Source organism: Oryctolagus cuniculus, chromosome 8 (genome assembly GCF_051225735.1).
Source record: "Oryctolagus cuniculus isolate XC-2025 breed Fujian yellow rabbit chromosome 8, ASM5122573v1, whole genome shotgun sequence".
NCBI classification, from domain to species: domain Eukaryota; kingdom Metazoa; phylum Chordata; class Mammalia; order Lagomorpha; family Leporidae; genus Oryctolagus; species Oryctolagus cuniculus.
The window spans coordinates 73,957,711-73,973,353 of record NC_142874.1 but is presented as its reverse complement, the minus strand read 5'-3'; the positions used below and the strand labels follow the sequence as shown (position 1 = coordinate 73,973,353).

At 42.8% G+C, this 15,643-nt stretch overlaps 1 protein-coding gene across 3 annotated transcripts in view; it reads right to left on the bottom strand.

The window, feature by feature from the left end:
* PRDM5 (PR/SET domain 5) overlaps positions 1-15,174 on the bottom strand; it is a 250,855-nt gene extending 235,681 nt beyond the window's left edge. For 2 of the 3 annotated variants that reach the window (XM_089302574.1, XM_089302576.1), the window contains exon 1: positions 14,484-14,835. In XM_089302574.1, the coding sequence (XP_089158700.1) occupies positions 14,484-14,576 (93 nt within the window). In that variant the 5' untranslated portion in view covers positions 14,577-14,835. Of the gene's footprint in view, positions 1-14,483 lie in introns of all 3 variants that reach the window. The other variant, XM_089302575.1, reaches the window with a different exon arrangement.
* Positions 15,175-15,643: the final 469 nt, after the last annotated feature.

The window sequence follows — 15,643 nt, the reverse complement described above, 5'->3', positions numbered from 1 at the left end:
ATAAATAAATAAATCTTTAAAAAAATTAATTTCAGAATTCACCAATGTGCAGGAATCCACAAAAAATCCACATAAAAACACTAAAGGGGCCTGATTTTGTAGCCCAGACATGGGCATTTCACATCTGAATGCTGGCTACTCTGCTTCTCATCCAGATTCCTGTTAATGTGCCTGTGAAGGCAATGGAAGATGGTAAAAGTGCTTAGGCTCCTGCCACCAATGTGGGAGAGCTGGCTGGAGTTCCTGTCTGCTGACTTCTGCCTGGCCTAGACCTGGCTGTGGCAGCCCCTTGGGAAGTGAACTAACATGGTAGAAATCTATGTCTCTTTCGATTTCTCTCTCTGTCTCTCTCTCTCTCTCTCTTTCCTCTTTCCCTCCATCTTTCTACTACTCTTTCAAATAAATGAATATTTTTTAAAAAGCCACATAGGAGAGGGGCTGATAATGTGGCATAGTGGATGGACAAAACTGCCACCTGTGATGCTGCCATCCCATATGGGCACTGGTTCATTCCTATCCTGGCTGCTCCACTTCCAATCCAGCTCCCTGCTAATGGGTTAAAAAGGGAAGTGAAAGATGTCTCAAGTGTTTGGATTCCCACCACCCCTGTGGGAGACCCAGATGAAGGACCTGGTTCCTAGCTTCCACATGGACCAGCCCCAGCTGCTGCAGCCATCTGGAGAGTAAACAAGTAGATAAAAGATCTCTCTCTCTCTCTCTCTTTCTCTCTCTCTCTCTTTCTCTCTTTTTCTCTCTCTTTCTCTTTCTCTCCCACCCCCACCTCCTTCTCTGTAACTCTGATTTAAAAAAAAAAATATTTTTAAGAAAGAAAAAACACAAAGGAGATAAATTTATAAGTATAGTCATCTCTGACTTTGATGAGATTTCCTTCAAAAGTACACTAGCAAGTATATTATAATATTTGATCAAAAAAACTTGAGTTTCTGGGGTGAAAGACTGCAAAAATTTAAACAGCCAACTCTCAGTTTACCCATACTACCTTGGTGAGAAACAATACAGATATTTAAAACATAATTTATCCTTAGTTTTAGACCCACTTGACCCTCTCTCACTAAGAAGATTTCCACTAGGGATTCTAGCACCTGCCACACACCTTTCTCTAACTCTTGGTTCACTGTTGTCTGTTACACAAATGACATTTCCTTAAAATTGTAGTTATCAATTGCATTTTACTCACCATTTCTATGAAGATTATAACATATTAAGTTAGAATACTTAGTTTAGAATATTTAGGTTAGAATCTCCATTGGAAATGGACTGCTTGGGCAGCATACCCATAAAAGAAAAAGTGGAGTATACATCCCACATACATGTAATTATTTTTCCTTTGGGTTGAGTCATATGAAATTGACAAGTTCTCATATAAGTCATCCCAAATAAACTATATATATGTGCATTAGTATACTAAATGCCTAAGATGAGATTCATACTTAATGGCAGGAAAAAGGCTATATGTTTCAATCAATTTTGAAGACTAAAAAATTTCTACTTGACTTCTGGTCATTGTCTTTCCTTTTTTGAAATAAAGCTCTTGAAGATCCCATTCTAGCAGCTGGAAAACTTTGGGCTCTCTCCCTTTCTGGCTGTTTCTGCATACTAATATTACCTTTAATCTATGATTCCTTCTCATGAACCCTCCTAGAATTCCTCTCATCTATCTCAAAGGTCACCATCTCAATATATATTATAATTTATATATATATATTATATTTTAGGCAAGATATATATATTTATATATATATATATATTATAATTTAGGCAAGAGGGCAGGGCAGTCTCAGAAACCCAATTGTAGATATGTAAATGACATATATGAGAGTGGCCAGAACTGGAAAGGGCATGCCCACCTGAGAAGTCTCCCTATTCCAACTAAATGCTACAACATCACATTTTGAGAGGTATCTGCAATACTTTCAGAGGCTGACAACTCACATTTATATGTGAAATCACATCTCTCTATATTGGTAATTAATTCCAAGTTTTCAAAATTTTGTGGGATAAATTAAACATGACTTCAAGATAAATTAAACCTCCACACTATACACCAAACTGTTAGAGTCAAATTCATCTCTCAGACTGATCCCACACCCAGTCCACAATGGGATTTCTTTGTTTCTATTCAAACCACTTCTCAACAAAACAGATAATTAATCTATTCAATCTGTTACCCACTGGACTAGACAGTAACTTTTAATAAACAAAAAGTATATGATTGCAAAAATGTGGACCATTCTCTCTTATTTCACTTAATATTACTAGAAAGGAGTTGAAAGTAAGATATCTCTCTTATAGCACCAGCTAAACTCTCAGGAGTCTTGAACCATAATTCTTGTGCTCCTGTTAGCTAGGGCACAGATGCCTCAAACTTCTTAAGCCTCAATTTCCTCAACTATAAGACTCTGGGGTTTGAATTAGTTGATTTTGAGATTCTTTCCAGTTGTAAATTTCCATTAAAAAGAGTTTCCAAGGCCAAAGTAGGAATAATTTGGAAATCAAAGAGAACAACAGCATCACAGATTGAAACAATTAACAAATTCCTAAATTCATAATGACTGTCAGAAAGAAAAAAAAGAAAATTAAAAAAGAACAACTCATTTGCCATCATTATTAAAATCATTAAACATTATTTAATTTAAATTATTAATTATTTAAAGGTCAAGACAGACAGTAGCAATGGATGACAGAGAGTGGAATGCCCATTTCCACTTACATAAAGGGAGAATTATCTGCGTTAGCAAGTCACCATTTGAAATCCCTAATATAGTTGATTTGGGCAACGATTATCAATGTTTGCTAAAACCATTAAGTATAAGGTTAACAGTGAAAAAGATATCCACCAGGAAGAGCCCAGAGATTACTTACTGATCACGAAGGAGAAATAGTACCTGTACAATAGAAAAATCACCTTAACCCAGTATGGGTTTCTCATTAACAGTGAGAAAGTGAGACAGCATATGCCCCCTGCTACAATGGAGTACCAAGTAAACCAGTAAGTACTTCATGATGTATTTTTGCCAAAAATCTTTACATTTAACTTCCATATTAAAGAAATACCAAAGATACAGAAGCAAGCTAAATAAAGCACTGGGGGTGGGAAGAAAGGCACATAAATTCAGATGCCAGATACACTATAAACATCTGCCTGATCTCAACAAGTCATTGTTATTAAAAGGGGGAGGACAGAGGGAAAGCCGCCAAAAGACATTGAATGGACATCGCCAAAGGCAATGTGTGGTCCTTGATGTGTCATGGCTCAAAAATAAGTTTCTATGAAAACATTTTGGCGGCACCTACAGTAATGTGAATATGAACTAGTGGTAGCAAACACTAGGAAATCGTGATTGCTTTTGTTAGATGTTAAAATGCTTTAATAGCTATTTAGGAGAATGTCTTTGTGCTGAGGCATAAAGGGTGAATTGTCATAATGTGCGTAATTTACTTTGAAATTGTTCAGCAAATAAAAATACATACATACAGATGAAATAATGATATTAAAGTGAATCAGTCTGCAGTTTCAATCATTTAAATTTGAAATCATGATAATTTTTCACAGAAGGAGTCTAGGGTCCCCACTTAGAATTTAATTGCGTTTCTTTGTTAAAATACCATGCATGTCTGTGCTCTTGCAATGCAATCAGGCCTTCAACAATATATTAAATGCATTCCTAAAATGTTCAATATGAAAAAAGCCCAATCTTCTTTTCCTGCTGTGAATGTCAGTCTCCCTATGTCCATTATCCTTAGTATTAGAACACTGACCTTGTTAAAGATACTAATACATCCAGGTGGAAAACTGCAAATATCTGGAGGAGATGAGAGCTAATGACCTACAAGCAGAAATCATTCTATGGAACTGCTACAAAAGTTCTTAGGTGAAGCTGAGTCAAATGGGAACTATGCCCTCTGCCTCCGTTATTACCTCTTTCTATACATCTGGAATATGAGTATGACAGTGGGCACTGAAGCAGCCATCTTGAAGCCAAGAGAATTGCAAAGACTTCCACCTTGACATTTTAAGTCACTGAACCTAAGGTAGTGAATTCTACCTGTCAACTTGCTGTTGTAGGGACAAAACATAAATGCTAAAGTTCTTACTATTGCAGCTGTTTCCCTTATTGTCAGCTAATAACAGCAATGTCAAGAAATATAGTGGTGCCCAAGACATAACAGAATTCTTTATGATATGCATTATATAATATGTATATTTATATGTAACATATTTACATATTTATATATTACATATTTATTATATAAACATTTGCATATTTAGAAAATATAAGATACATATGAAATGGGAAGCACCAGAGTAAAAGGGTGCTGTGAGGAAGAGTGTGGATATAGGGCAACCTGGATGCGCATGCTTCCCTTTCACCCCAACACTAAGCTACTTGCTTCCTTTCAGCAAAACAACTGCTGCCAATATCTGTGGGTAAATGTGTATAAGTGAGGCACAGGGAGACGGCAGAGAATTAGTGTGAAATATCCTCTCCAGTGCAGTGTGTAACAAAACAGAAAGCAGCAGAGGAACCAGGACTAAGAATGAGAAACTAGGGTATGCCACAAAGAATTTGAAAGGCAGAGATGGGGAGCAGGACCACAGTCCACACTGTCCCCAGTCCCTGATGCCCAAGAAAGTAGGAGGATATCAGAGAGCTGACAGGCTATCTTCCAGGGTAGACCCATGGAATAGAGACCCCTTGCCTTCTACCACTTGCAGGACTGACATCACAGTGGATTCTCCCTAAATATGTGTTTGGTTCAATGAACCAACCAAGGGAAACAGCCTATACAAAGTAGCCCAGCTGCCATACAGCAGGAGAACAGTCTGAAAAACGAGACCCACACTCAATAAAATAGGACTTCTATAGCAGACAGAATACTCCAATTAAAGGAAATACCCAAATTACCTAGGTAATTCAACTGTAGCACTCAAAAACAACAACAACAAACTCTTTTCAGTGTTAAAACCATGACTTTCTAGTTAAATATTTTTTAGGGTGGAACAGGCTTTGTGGCCCACACTCTGGCTCCTGGCTACTACTCTGCTTCCAATCCAGTGTCAAGATAAGGTACTCTGGGAAGCAGTAGATGATAGCTCAAGTGCTTGGCCCCCTGCCACCTATGTGGGAAACCCAGATGGGACTCCTAGTTCCTGGCTTTAGCCTGACCCAGCTTCTACACAGCTGCCTCCAGTTCAACCAATAAACTGTAGGACCTGCTCCTGATTGGAGGAGAGCAGCGTACTCGGCGTGTGGGTAGCAGAGTTGGGATTGGTGGAAGAGGACTATAAAGGAGGAGAGAGACAACATGCACCAGGAACATCTAAGGGGAATATCTATCTGAAGGAACACCTGTGCAGCCCCCGAGAGAGCCGGCCGGCGGTGTGCCACTCCCCTGCGGAAGTGGGGAAAGTGGCAGGGGGAACCGCCCTTCCACGGAGGTGGAGGGATGGTAGCCAACCCGGGAAGAACCAGCAGCAAACCCGGGGAGGGCCGAGCAGACAAAAGAACAGCGCAGGGTCCTGTGTCGTTCCTCCACGAAGACGGGGAGCGACACCACCCCGACCTTAGTGTCACATAAGGAGAAAGCCTTTAGCCACTGCAAACAAACAAGATAAAGCAGCAAGTCATGCCACCCCAACCTACTGCTATGGGAAGAAGCACATGAAACAGTGCTGACCCAGTCACTTAGGTCTCAGACACAGAAAGACTCCTTCCACTGGGAGCCTGTGACAGGAAGGCTCTCCCACAAAATACCAGCCACTCATGAACACAAACTTTGGCTTCCCTCTGGAAATGGAGCAGGATGCAGATAATGCCAACATGAGTGAGGCCAGAACAAGACAACAGGGACCGTTCTCACCACAAACTCACCATCAGCCTACCAAGCACCAACAGCAACACTATTCCCCTCTACTGCAGAGGAAGGACCTGAGCATGGGGGAAGACCAGCAAAAGCTGAGAAAACCCACTGCCAACAGACCTGTACACAAAAAAAAAAAGTCAGAAGGGACGTGATACCAGGGAGAAACCTAATTCAAATGAAATAAATGAAGAACTCAAAAAAAATTGGGGGGGGGGGGCAGTGATGTGGCATAGCTGGGTAAGCCACTTCCTGTGATGCTAGCATCCCATATGAGGACTAGTGGGAGTCCGAGTTGCTCCATTTCCTATCCAGCTCTCTGCCAATGCCAAGTGGGAAAGCAATGGAAAATGGCCCAAGTGCCTGGGACCCTACCAGCCACATGAGAGACTCAAATTGAGTTCCTGGCTCCTGGCTTTGGCCTGGCCCAACCCTGGCTATTGCAACTATCTGGGGAGTGAACCACTAGACAGAAGATCTCCATCCATCTCTCTCTCTCTCTCTTTCTCTCTCTCTAACTCTGCCTTTGAACAAGTATTTTTAATTTTTTAAAAAAGATAAATAGTAAAGACATTTGTCTTATTTTTCATTGCTCTAAAATATAACTGTGGTCCAAAAGAAAAATGCTGTAAATGCACTGTAAGGTTAAAACTGTACAAAGTAAAATACAGGACAATGCAGGATGAGAAGGAGGAATTTCAAGTATGTGACTATCATTCCCTGCCTCTTTGACATACCCCTTGTTGTGCTAGTAGGCATCTCCAAAGACAATATACCTTCACACTGAACTCCGCATCTTCAAACCTGCTCCATGCACAATCTTCCCCATCTCAGCTGGTGGATCCAAACCTTCTAATTCCTCAGGCTAAAACCTGGAATTATCCTTGATCCTTCCTTTTCTTTCACACTCCCTAGGCAATGCCATCAGCATATTCCAGTTACCTCTGGCCACTGTGCCACCATGTTCATCAAAGCCACATCATCTCCCACGTGGATTAAACAGTGATAGAATCCTAACAAGTCTTGTTCTCCAGAGAGTAATCCTTGTGGCTCCCCATTTTGCTCAAAGAAAAAGTCAAAGTCTTGACAAGGACCTCAAAGACCCAAAGAAAGTGGCTCTCCTTCTACCACTTTTCCCTTTGGCCACTCTCTGCCCTCTTCCTCTAGCCTTGCCTCTTCACTCACTCCATTCCAGCCACACTGGACTACTTGTTTTGGAACACAACAGGCAAACTCCTACCTCAAGACTTTGTTCAAGCTGCTCCCCAGGCTGGAGTGCTCTTCCCCAGAAATATGTTTGGCTAACTTCCTGGCACCCTTTACGTGACTGCTCATAACTTGCCAATTCGGTGAGGATTAACAGAGCCACCCAAGATAGAATTTCTCCCACATATCCACCTGCTCCACCAAGTCAAACATATCTACCTCTACTGTATTTCCACAGCACTTACTACATTTTAATATAGAATAAAATTTTTCTACACTTATTGTTTCTTTTCTTTTAAAGATTTATTTATCTATCTGAAAGTGAGAGTTACACAGAGAGAGGAAAGGCAGAGAGTGAGAGAGAGAGAGAGAGAAAGAAAGAAAGAAATTTTCAATCCGATGGTTCATTCCCCAATTGGCCGCAACAGCCAGAGCTGTGCCAATCCGAAGCCAGGAGCCAGGAGCTTCTTCCGGGTCTCCCACATGGGTGCAGGGGCTCAAGGACTTGGGCCATCTTCTACTGCTTTCCCAGGCCATAGCAGAGAGCTGGATTGGAAGTGCAGCAGCCGGGTCTCGAACCAGCGCCCATATGGGATGCCAGCGCTGCAGGCCAGGGTGTTAACCCACTGTGCCACAGCGCCGGCCCCTACATTTATTGTTTCTTTCTCCCCTCACTAGAATTCAAACTCCAAAAGAATCAGAAGATCTACTTTCCAAACCCAAAAGTGGCTAATGCAGGTCTTGGCATATTTGTTGAACAACTGTCTAAAACAACACATGAATCAATGAAAACTATGGCACATGCATGGCAAAGAATATATTCCATCACTAAAAATAACAGACCTAAAGCAGATGATTTATGGAAATTTCAACAAGATGTTGTTGAACGAGAAATTCTAGATCAAGGAGGTCAGCATTATGGTAAAGCTGGCTAAGCCACCACCTAAGATGCTGGTATCCCATTTCAAGGCACTAGTTTGAGTCCTAGCTGTTCCCTATCCAGTTCCCTTGCTAATGTGCCTGAAAGGCAGCAGCAGATGGCTCAAGTACTTGGGCTCCAGCCACACATGCGGGAGACGAGGAAGGAATTCCTGCCTCCTGGTTTCCACCTGGCCTGGACCTGGCCATTGCAGTCATTTGGGGAGTGAATTAGCATATGGAAAAATCTCTCTCTCTCTCTCTCTGCCTTTCAAAATAAATCTTTAAAAAAAAAAAAGAAATGCTAGATGATACAATGAGTTTTTTCTTATTTTGTAATAATTTTTGAAAAGTGTGTGTGTTTGTATTTGTGGATACAGCATTTTTGCAGTCATAGAAAAAACTATTTTATTGAAAGAGATAAATGTTGAGTATCTCTTATCTGAAATGCTTGGAACCAAAAGAATTTTGGATTTTTTTATAATTTTGGAATATCTGCATATACATAATAAGGTATCTTGGAGATAAGAGTCGCGTTTCAATATTAAATTCATTCATATTTCATATATACCTTTTACAAATGGCCTAAAGGTAATTTTATACGATATATTTGGCACACCTGTGTTTTGACTATGACCCATCGCATGAAGTCAAGTGTGGAATTTTCTACTTGTAACATCATGTCAGCACTGACAAAGCTACACATTTTGGAGCATTTTGAATTCTGGATTTTCAGATTAGGGATGCTCAAACTCTATGTGGAATGACCTCAGTTCAAATGCTGATTAATCTACTCATCACTGGTATAGCCTTCCTCAACATCTGTTCTGCATCTATAGAACAAGAATAACAACATAACAGCCACCTGTGTCTTTGTTGCAGGGCTTAAATGCACACTGAGTACAGGATCACTAGCCCTTCCACCAATGCCTAAGAACAGCAATTGCTCTCTAAATATTTGTTAAGCTAATGAATGGTAGCTATCATTATAAAAAAAAATATAAAGTTTCTGTGAAAGCATTAATCAGATTAGTTATATATATTGTTTTAAACCTGTATTAACACCAGGAAACCCAAAGCCACATTGAAACACTGGGTGAAGTGTGAATGTGTGAACATAAAGAGATAAGTGGATGGCAGACATGGGAGATTAATGTTCCTCTGATTATAGTCTCCAGATTAGTTATCATCAGTCACCAGGAAATGTAAGCAAACAGCCACTGGCAGAATTTTAGCCCTAGGATAAGAATCTATTGTTTCTTCAGGAGAGTCACCTTCCAAACTGATCCAACAAAGCCCCATATTCCACTAATCTAGTCTTCTCCTATTAACATTTCTTTTTACAGGCAGTTAGACAGTGAGAGAGCTAGAGACAAAGGTCTTCCTTTTCGTCTCCTATTAACATTTATGCATGGTGGTTTTTCCTCTGCATGGTTTTATTTACTTTGCTTTTTTGTTTTTTTTTTCTTTCTCATGTTTTTTCTAACCTGTACAATTTGTTCCTTTTTTATCTTATTGTATTTTTACAAACTCTGCTTTAAATTTTTATCTGAGATTTTTTGACTTCACCAAATGTCTTGGATACAAATTTCTCAATGAGAATCAAAGTGTGTGCTTTGGGCTGAAAGGAGGGAGCTGGGATTATAAAAGGTCTGGCCATCTAGGAGGCAGGTATGATGAGTACAAGGTGTCCTGAAGATCCCTGGGCTTCGATGTCCTCCCCTGTGCAATGCTGATATGCCAATGAGATTACATCTGAAGTTCTTTTAAACAGTATCGTTCAGAACAGCATCAGAATCTACTCTTCTCTCTCCTGGTGCCCCCTGTACACACTTTCTCTTTCTCTTTCTGATGGAACCTTTCATTGCATTAAGACTAGTGATACGGACCTGTGCCATAAGCAATACTGCCAACTGGACAGAATCCTCATCAGTTCAGCACACTGGCAACAGGTAAATTTTATCAGGACCAGCACATGGGGAAGACTCACCTCAGCTGGCCATTGGAAAATGTCCCAGGTTTCTGAGTTCTGACAAGCTGAGGAACGGCCCACCAAAAGATGTCCACATCCTAAACTCCCAGAATCTCTATTTCCTTACACTGTATTTTTTTATTTATTTTATTTATTTATTTATTTATTTGACAAGCAGAGTGGACAGTGAGAGAGAGAGAGACAGAGAGAAAGGTCTTCCTTTGCCGTTGGTTCACCCTCCAATGGCCACCCTGGTCGGCGTGCTGCGGCGCTGATCCGAAGCCAGGAGCCAGGCACCTCTCCTGGTCTCCCATGCGGGTGCAGGGCCCAAGCACTTGGGCCATCCTCCACTGCACTCCCGGGCCATAGCAGAGAACTGGCCTGGAAGAGGGGCAACCGGGACAGAATCCGGCGCCCCAACCGGGACTAGAACCCCGGGTGCCGGCGTCGCAGGTGGAGGATTAGCCTATTGAGCCGTGGTGCCAGCCATCCTTACACTGTAAAAAAAGGCACTCAACAGATGTAATTATGTCAAAAATCTTGAGAGATTATCTGGCAAGCCCAATCTAATCACAATGGTCTTTGTAAGAGCAGGAAAAGGTCAGAGTCAGATAAGGAAATGTTACAACAGAAGCAGGGGTAAAAGGATGGGAGATCAGGAGCCAAGGAATTCCAACAGCCCCCTGAGAATTGCAAACAGGTAAGGAAGTGGATGCTCCCCTAGAACTCCTAAAGGAACAAGCCACTCCCACTTTGTAGACTTTGGAACCCCAAAACCATAAGATAACACATTTATGCTGTTTTAAGCCACTAAATTTGTGATAATTTGTTACAGGAGCAACAGAAAACTAATAACCCAACGCTGTCAATAACTTTTCTCTAAAAAGCAGCTGTGGACAAGATCTTTATCTTCAAAGTGTGAACCAGCAAGTTGCATCTGTTCATGAAAAAGGCAAAGCATAGTGGGAGATACAGTAGTATTCATGCAAACAGAAAAACACAGAGGCAGGAGGAAGAAAGCCAGGAAGCAAATTATCCCAGCTGTGTCACTGGTGTGTGCGTAACTTAAGAAAACCTGGATCTTTGCAATATTCTTCAGTGTTTTTTTACTGGAATTAGGGGGCCAGAAATCCAGTAGAAACATTTTATTTCATTTGTAAGTTATTTCCTTGTTGCTTTTCTTCAGTTTTCATTTTAGTCCAGCTCTTTTTAAAAATCCCAACCCAGTTATGAAATAGCTCTGCTATGTGCAGGGTATGCAAGTTAAAGCACTTCGCGTATAGATAAAAAGGAAAAGAACTATATAAAGGAGTCTTTAAAAAGTCCATGAAAAATACATATGATAAAAAACTATGCAAAGATGTCAATTTTTTTCATTCTATTTTTCCATGACCTTTTGAAGTACAAGCACATATCAGAAGATCAGGTTAGGTTTTAGCACATTAATGAAGAGTCGATTAAAAAGGAGAAAAACATTTTTCAAAGTCAGCATAAGGCAAACTGCCAAAATTCTGGCTAGAAGTAATAACTGAACGAGTTTGTTATCTGTAAATTGAGGATAATAATTAACAGCTTAATACTGTTATATGGTAAAATCAGACAACTTGTGCAAGTGTTAAGTAAACAGAAAACTCAAACTTCAAAATGTGTTTAGGAAGGTCCAAGGCTGTCCCTGGCTCTTCTGTCCGAGGGTGCTTCAGTGGAAATGTAGAAGCAACTTCTTGGTCTATCACCAAGTTTGGCCCTTCAAAGACTGCTTCAAATTTGTTTCCAACAATTCTACCTAAAAACCAGTCAACCACATCCAAACAAAGAACACAACACCTGGTAGGATCACTGAAACTAAAATCACCCATCTTCCACTCAGTCTGTGTAACCCCAGCCATCGTTTCTTTGCCACGTTATCATCAGAAATTGGTTAACACAAACCCTACTCATCAGGTTAATAGAAGACTTCAATAAAATAATACTTCTGAAGTAAAAGTCCTCAACGATCAAGACCTTATTAAAAGTAACCATTATAAAAGCTGCCGCCTCCAATAAAGCCTTCTGTGGTTCCGCCAACACCTTGATGACTTACTGTACTGGACAGGTATGAGGTCTCCCTTTTCTCAGCTCCTGCAGTACTCAGCTAACACAACCTCACAACACTAGTCAAACTGTAAGAGCACTATTTCTCTGTCTCTCTGACAGATGAAAACTTACTAACTCTGCAATCTAATATCTACAGTGCCTGGTAAAATCAATTCATTTGTATAACATACACTCAGGCATTTCTTATATAATTAATTATTTATTTAACATTTTCCCAACAAGACTTTAAGCCCCACAGTAAAGTAACTCCTTTCATCAATATTGCTCAGTGTGGTGTCCTGTTTCCATCAGATACTTAGATGTTGGCAACTTCTGATGTTCTTTCACCAACATAGCCTACAAGTGAGCACACCAGTTTCCAATATGGCATACCTTACATGTATATGTATGCAAATGATACCTAGATCTACCAAGTAAATCCAGCCAAAAACTGAATCATTCTAGATTCTCCTCTTTCAGTGATATAAATTTAGATGTGATCTGAATGAAAAATCTCCAAAATATTTACATACTATATATTTCAATAAATAGTAATATTTTATATACTATACATTACACTAAAATAGGTGTACATCATTGCAATATTAAAATGCTTCAATAACATTTGATTTAGGAAGTTGTTCATTCAATGCCCCAAAATTAAGTACTTCCAAGTAATCAAATACATGAAAAAGAAAACTTGAAATAAAAATATCAAAAGAAAATATACTGGCCAGTTGTTTGTAAAAATTCAAATAATAACATAAAATGGAAATTAACAATTCTAATCTTTGTAGATGTGCTTGCAGATTACATTCACAGCATTAAATGATTTCTAAGAAATGTGGTTAGTTTTTCAGGTGATTATACTTATGCCAACAGAGAAGTCCATTTGGGAATTTTTCAAATCCCCTAGCCATGAATTAAAAGCAGAATTTCAATTTTCTATAGAGGTCATTAGATAATTGCTACATTTAGCTTTGGAATAATGTTGATTGTACCATTTGGCAACATCTATTCAATACACCTCTAATTCAGAGAAAATGTTTATTTCAGTTTTTCACAATGTGCACATTCTCCCAAACTCCCATTTGGAAAAGTGTTTATGTTTTCCAGTTTTGTTCTGGATGATGCTGTCAATGGAGTCCTTTATGCAGATTTGGTAGCGCTGTCTAACCCTCTACCTGCACTTTAGGCCAGAGGCTGGGGGAAAGTGGGTGGCGCAGAAGATGAAAGGCATCCTGGTCTCTGGGTGCATCCTCTGAACCTTCAGCTAGCATAACTGACCAGAACAAGCCTGTTCGTGCCCAAACCTCCATTTTTCAAACTACTTACTAACCAAGGGGGTCAGCAGAGGCCCCAAAGATGGCAGCGATGGGGTTCACAATGTCCATTGTTCCACAAGAGATAACATATTCCAGGAAGAATCTTAGCATCAGATTCAGAAGTCATGGGTCCAAGCCTAACTCAGGAGGAAAGGAAACGCTACACTTTGTTTTCTCACAGGACGATTGAAGCTGATCTCTAGGGAGTGCCTCTGGGGTTAGCTACCAAGTACAGGCCCTAGCACAAACTATTGCCCAGTGAATCTTGGCTCCACTCCCTGGGGTGCATCAACGCCGCCTTGGTGGTTCGGGATTTCACCTCTGCAACATGTCCGTAACACATTACAGGATTCTATCGGGAAACCTTCAAATCCAAGATCTGGAATGTTCCAGGAACCTCCCTTCCTTGGCCTTCCACATTTCCAGGCCTTTCCTAGATGGGAAATGTGCTTGCCCTGATCACAGGTCTCTAAATTTCTGCAAGGCGAGGTCCAAAGTCAGAGAAAAGTGGAAAAATAAATAAGCAGAGAAAAAAAGATGACAAATTCAAAGATGATCTATCTGGTTGGCACCTCCCAGAACCACCTAAGGCGTTCTGGGAGGGCACCTCACGGGGATGCAAAGGCCTGCCTGGAGTGGTGCTCTCGGCCTCCCCCTCCCCACCGCAGCCTCTGCTCACACCAATTCCTCCTCAAGGAGGAAGGCGACGGCGGCGCGCGTGCGGGCGCACACACCCGCCCACGCGCGCCTAACAAACGCCAAGGCGCAGCTCACAGCCGGCACCGAGGAAGAGGGAGGCTCCCTCCGGACCCACTTCCTGCAGGCGAGAGGAAAGGACATCTCGCCGCAGGGAGGCCGCCGACAGTTCCGCCCCTGGACCAGCGGGCAGCGGAGCGCGCCCCGCCGACACCTACGTGGCGCGGCCCGCTGAGGGAGGCGCGGCGAGCAGAGGCCACCCCGCCGCGCCCCGCTGGGCCCCCTGCCCTCCCGCCCGACGCTTGGGCCGGCCCGGGCGCGGGGCCAGCGTGGAGAAGCGCTCCGTGTGCCCCCGGCCCTGCGGCGGGCGGGAAAAGCAGGGACGCGCAGGCCGCCCCCTGGTCACCCACCTTTCTCACTCTGCGGGCCGTGTAGAGCCCCATCCCGTCCTGCACGCGGGACGACTTCAGGGAGAACCTGTCCGGCACGTACATGCCCAGCATTTTCCTGGCCGCGCGGCGGCCGCCGCCTCCTCAGCACTGACCCTCTACGCCCGGGAGGCGACACATCGAAATTTGGGGTGCCGGGGTGGAGGGGAGAGGCCGACGGGGAAGGAGGAAATGGAGTTTTCCTCCCAGAATCCCCACCTCCCCGCCGATTCCAGGATCCCCCGCGGCTCAGCCCCTCCTCGTCCCGGGTCTGGCTCGGCCCGGAGCCGCCGCCGCTGCCATTGCTGCCGCGGGGGCGCAGGGGGCGCGGGTCGGGGCGCTGCGGGCGCCGGGACGCCGCGCGCTGATTGGCCCGAAGTTGGGGGCTCGCACCCGCGCCCGGGCACCGAGCCCGGAGCGAGGCCGACCTCAGGGCCTCCAAGCCGGAGGCCCGCGAGCGGCGCCGGCCACCCGCAGCCCCAAACCCCGCGCGGCCGCTAGCGTTCCCGCCTTTGTCCGGTCGACTCGTGCCCTCCTGAAGCGAGATAGCTCCTCCGGGAGTTTTACGCGCTTCTCTTCAAATGTAAAAGGAGATGGGCCCTTGACACTGCTAGAGGCATCCTCCCAAACAACTTTATCAAGAGTTCCTGCCTCCAAAACAACCTTCTCCGGCGACGCCCGAGAACCGCCCCCAGGGTCTAGGAAATGTCAATGCTTCTCCCGTCTGAGTTGTGCATACGTGATTTTTTTTTTCATGTCATTTCAGAGACTGGAACTCTAAGATCAAAAAGTATGCTAATTACTTCATGAAGAAAGAAGCCTACACCAATCCATTTTAAGTTGAAAATATATCTGTTTAATAAAACTGCGGAACCTAATTCTATTAGCGTAAGGGAACCCCTGAGAAGTTCCTAACTTCAAAACCTGCACGATATCTTGGCTCTCTTGCTTCAAAGTCACCAGACCTCTTAAAGATCTTCAGACGTAACTCAGTGGCGATGGAAGAGTATAGTGGAGATAGAACCGGTATCACAACAGCGGACGCCCAAGTCTTGTTGGGTGCGTTCATAAAGTGGGTTGGTCCGTGTGCTCAGGGGCTTCAGAGCCTGTTTCATCCTCCAAGAGGAGCCCCCCGAGCCTTC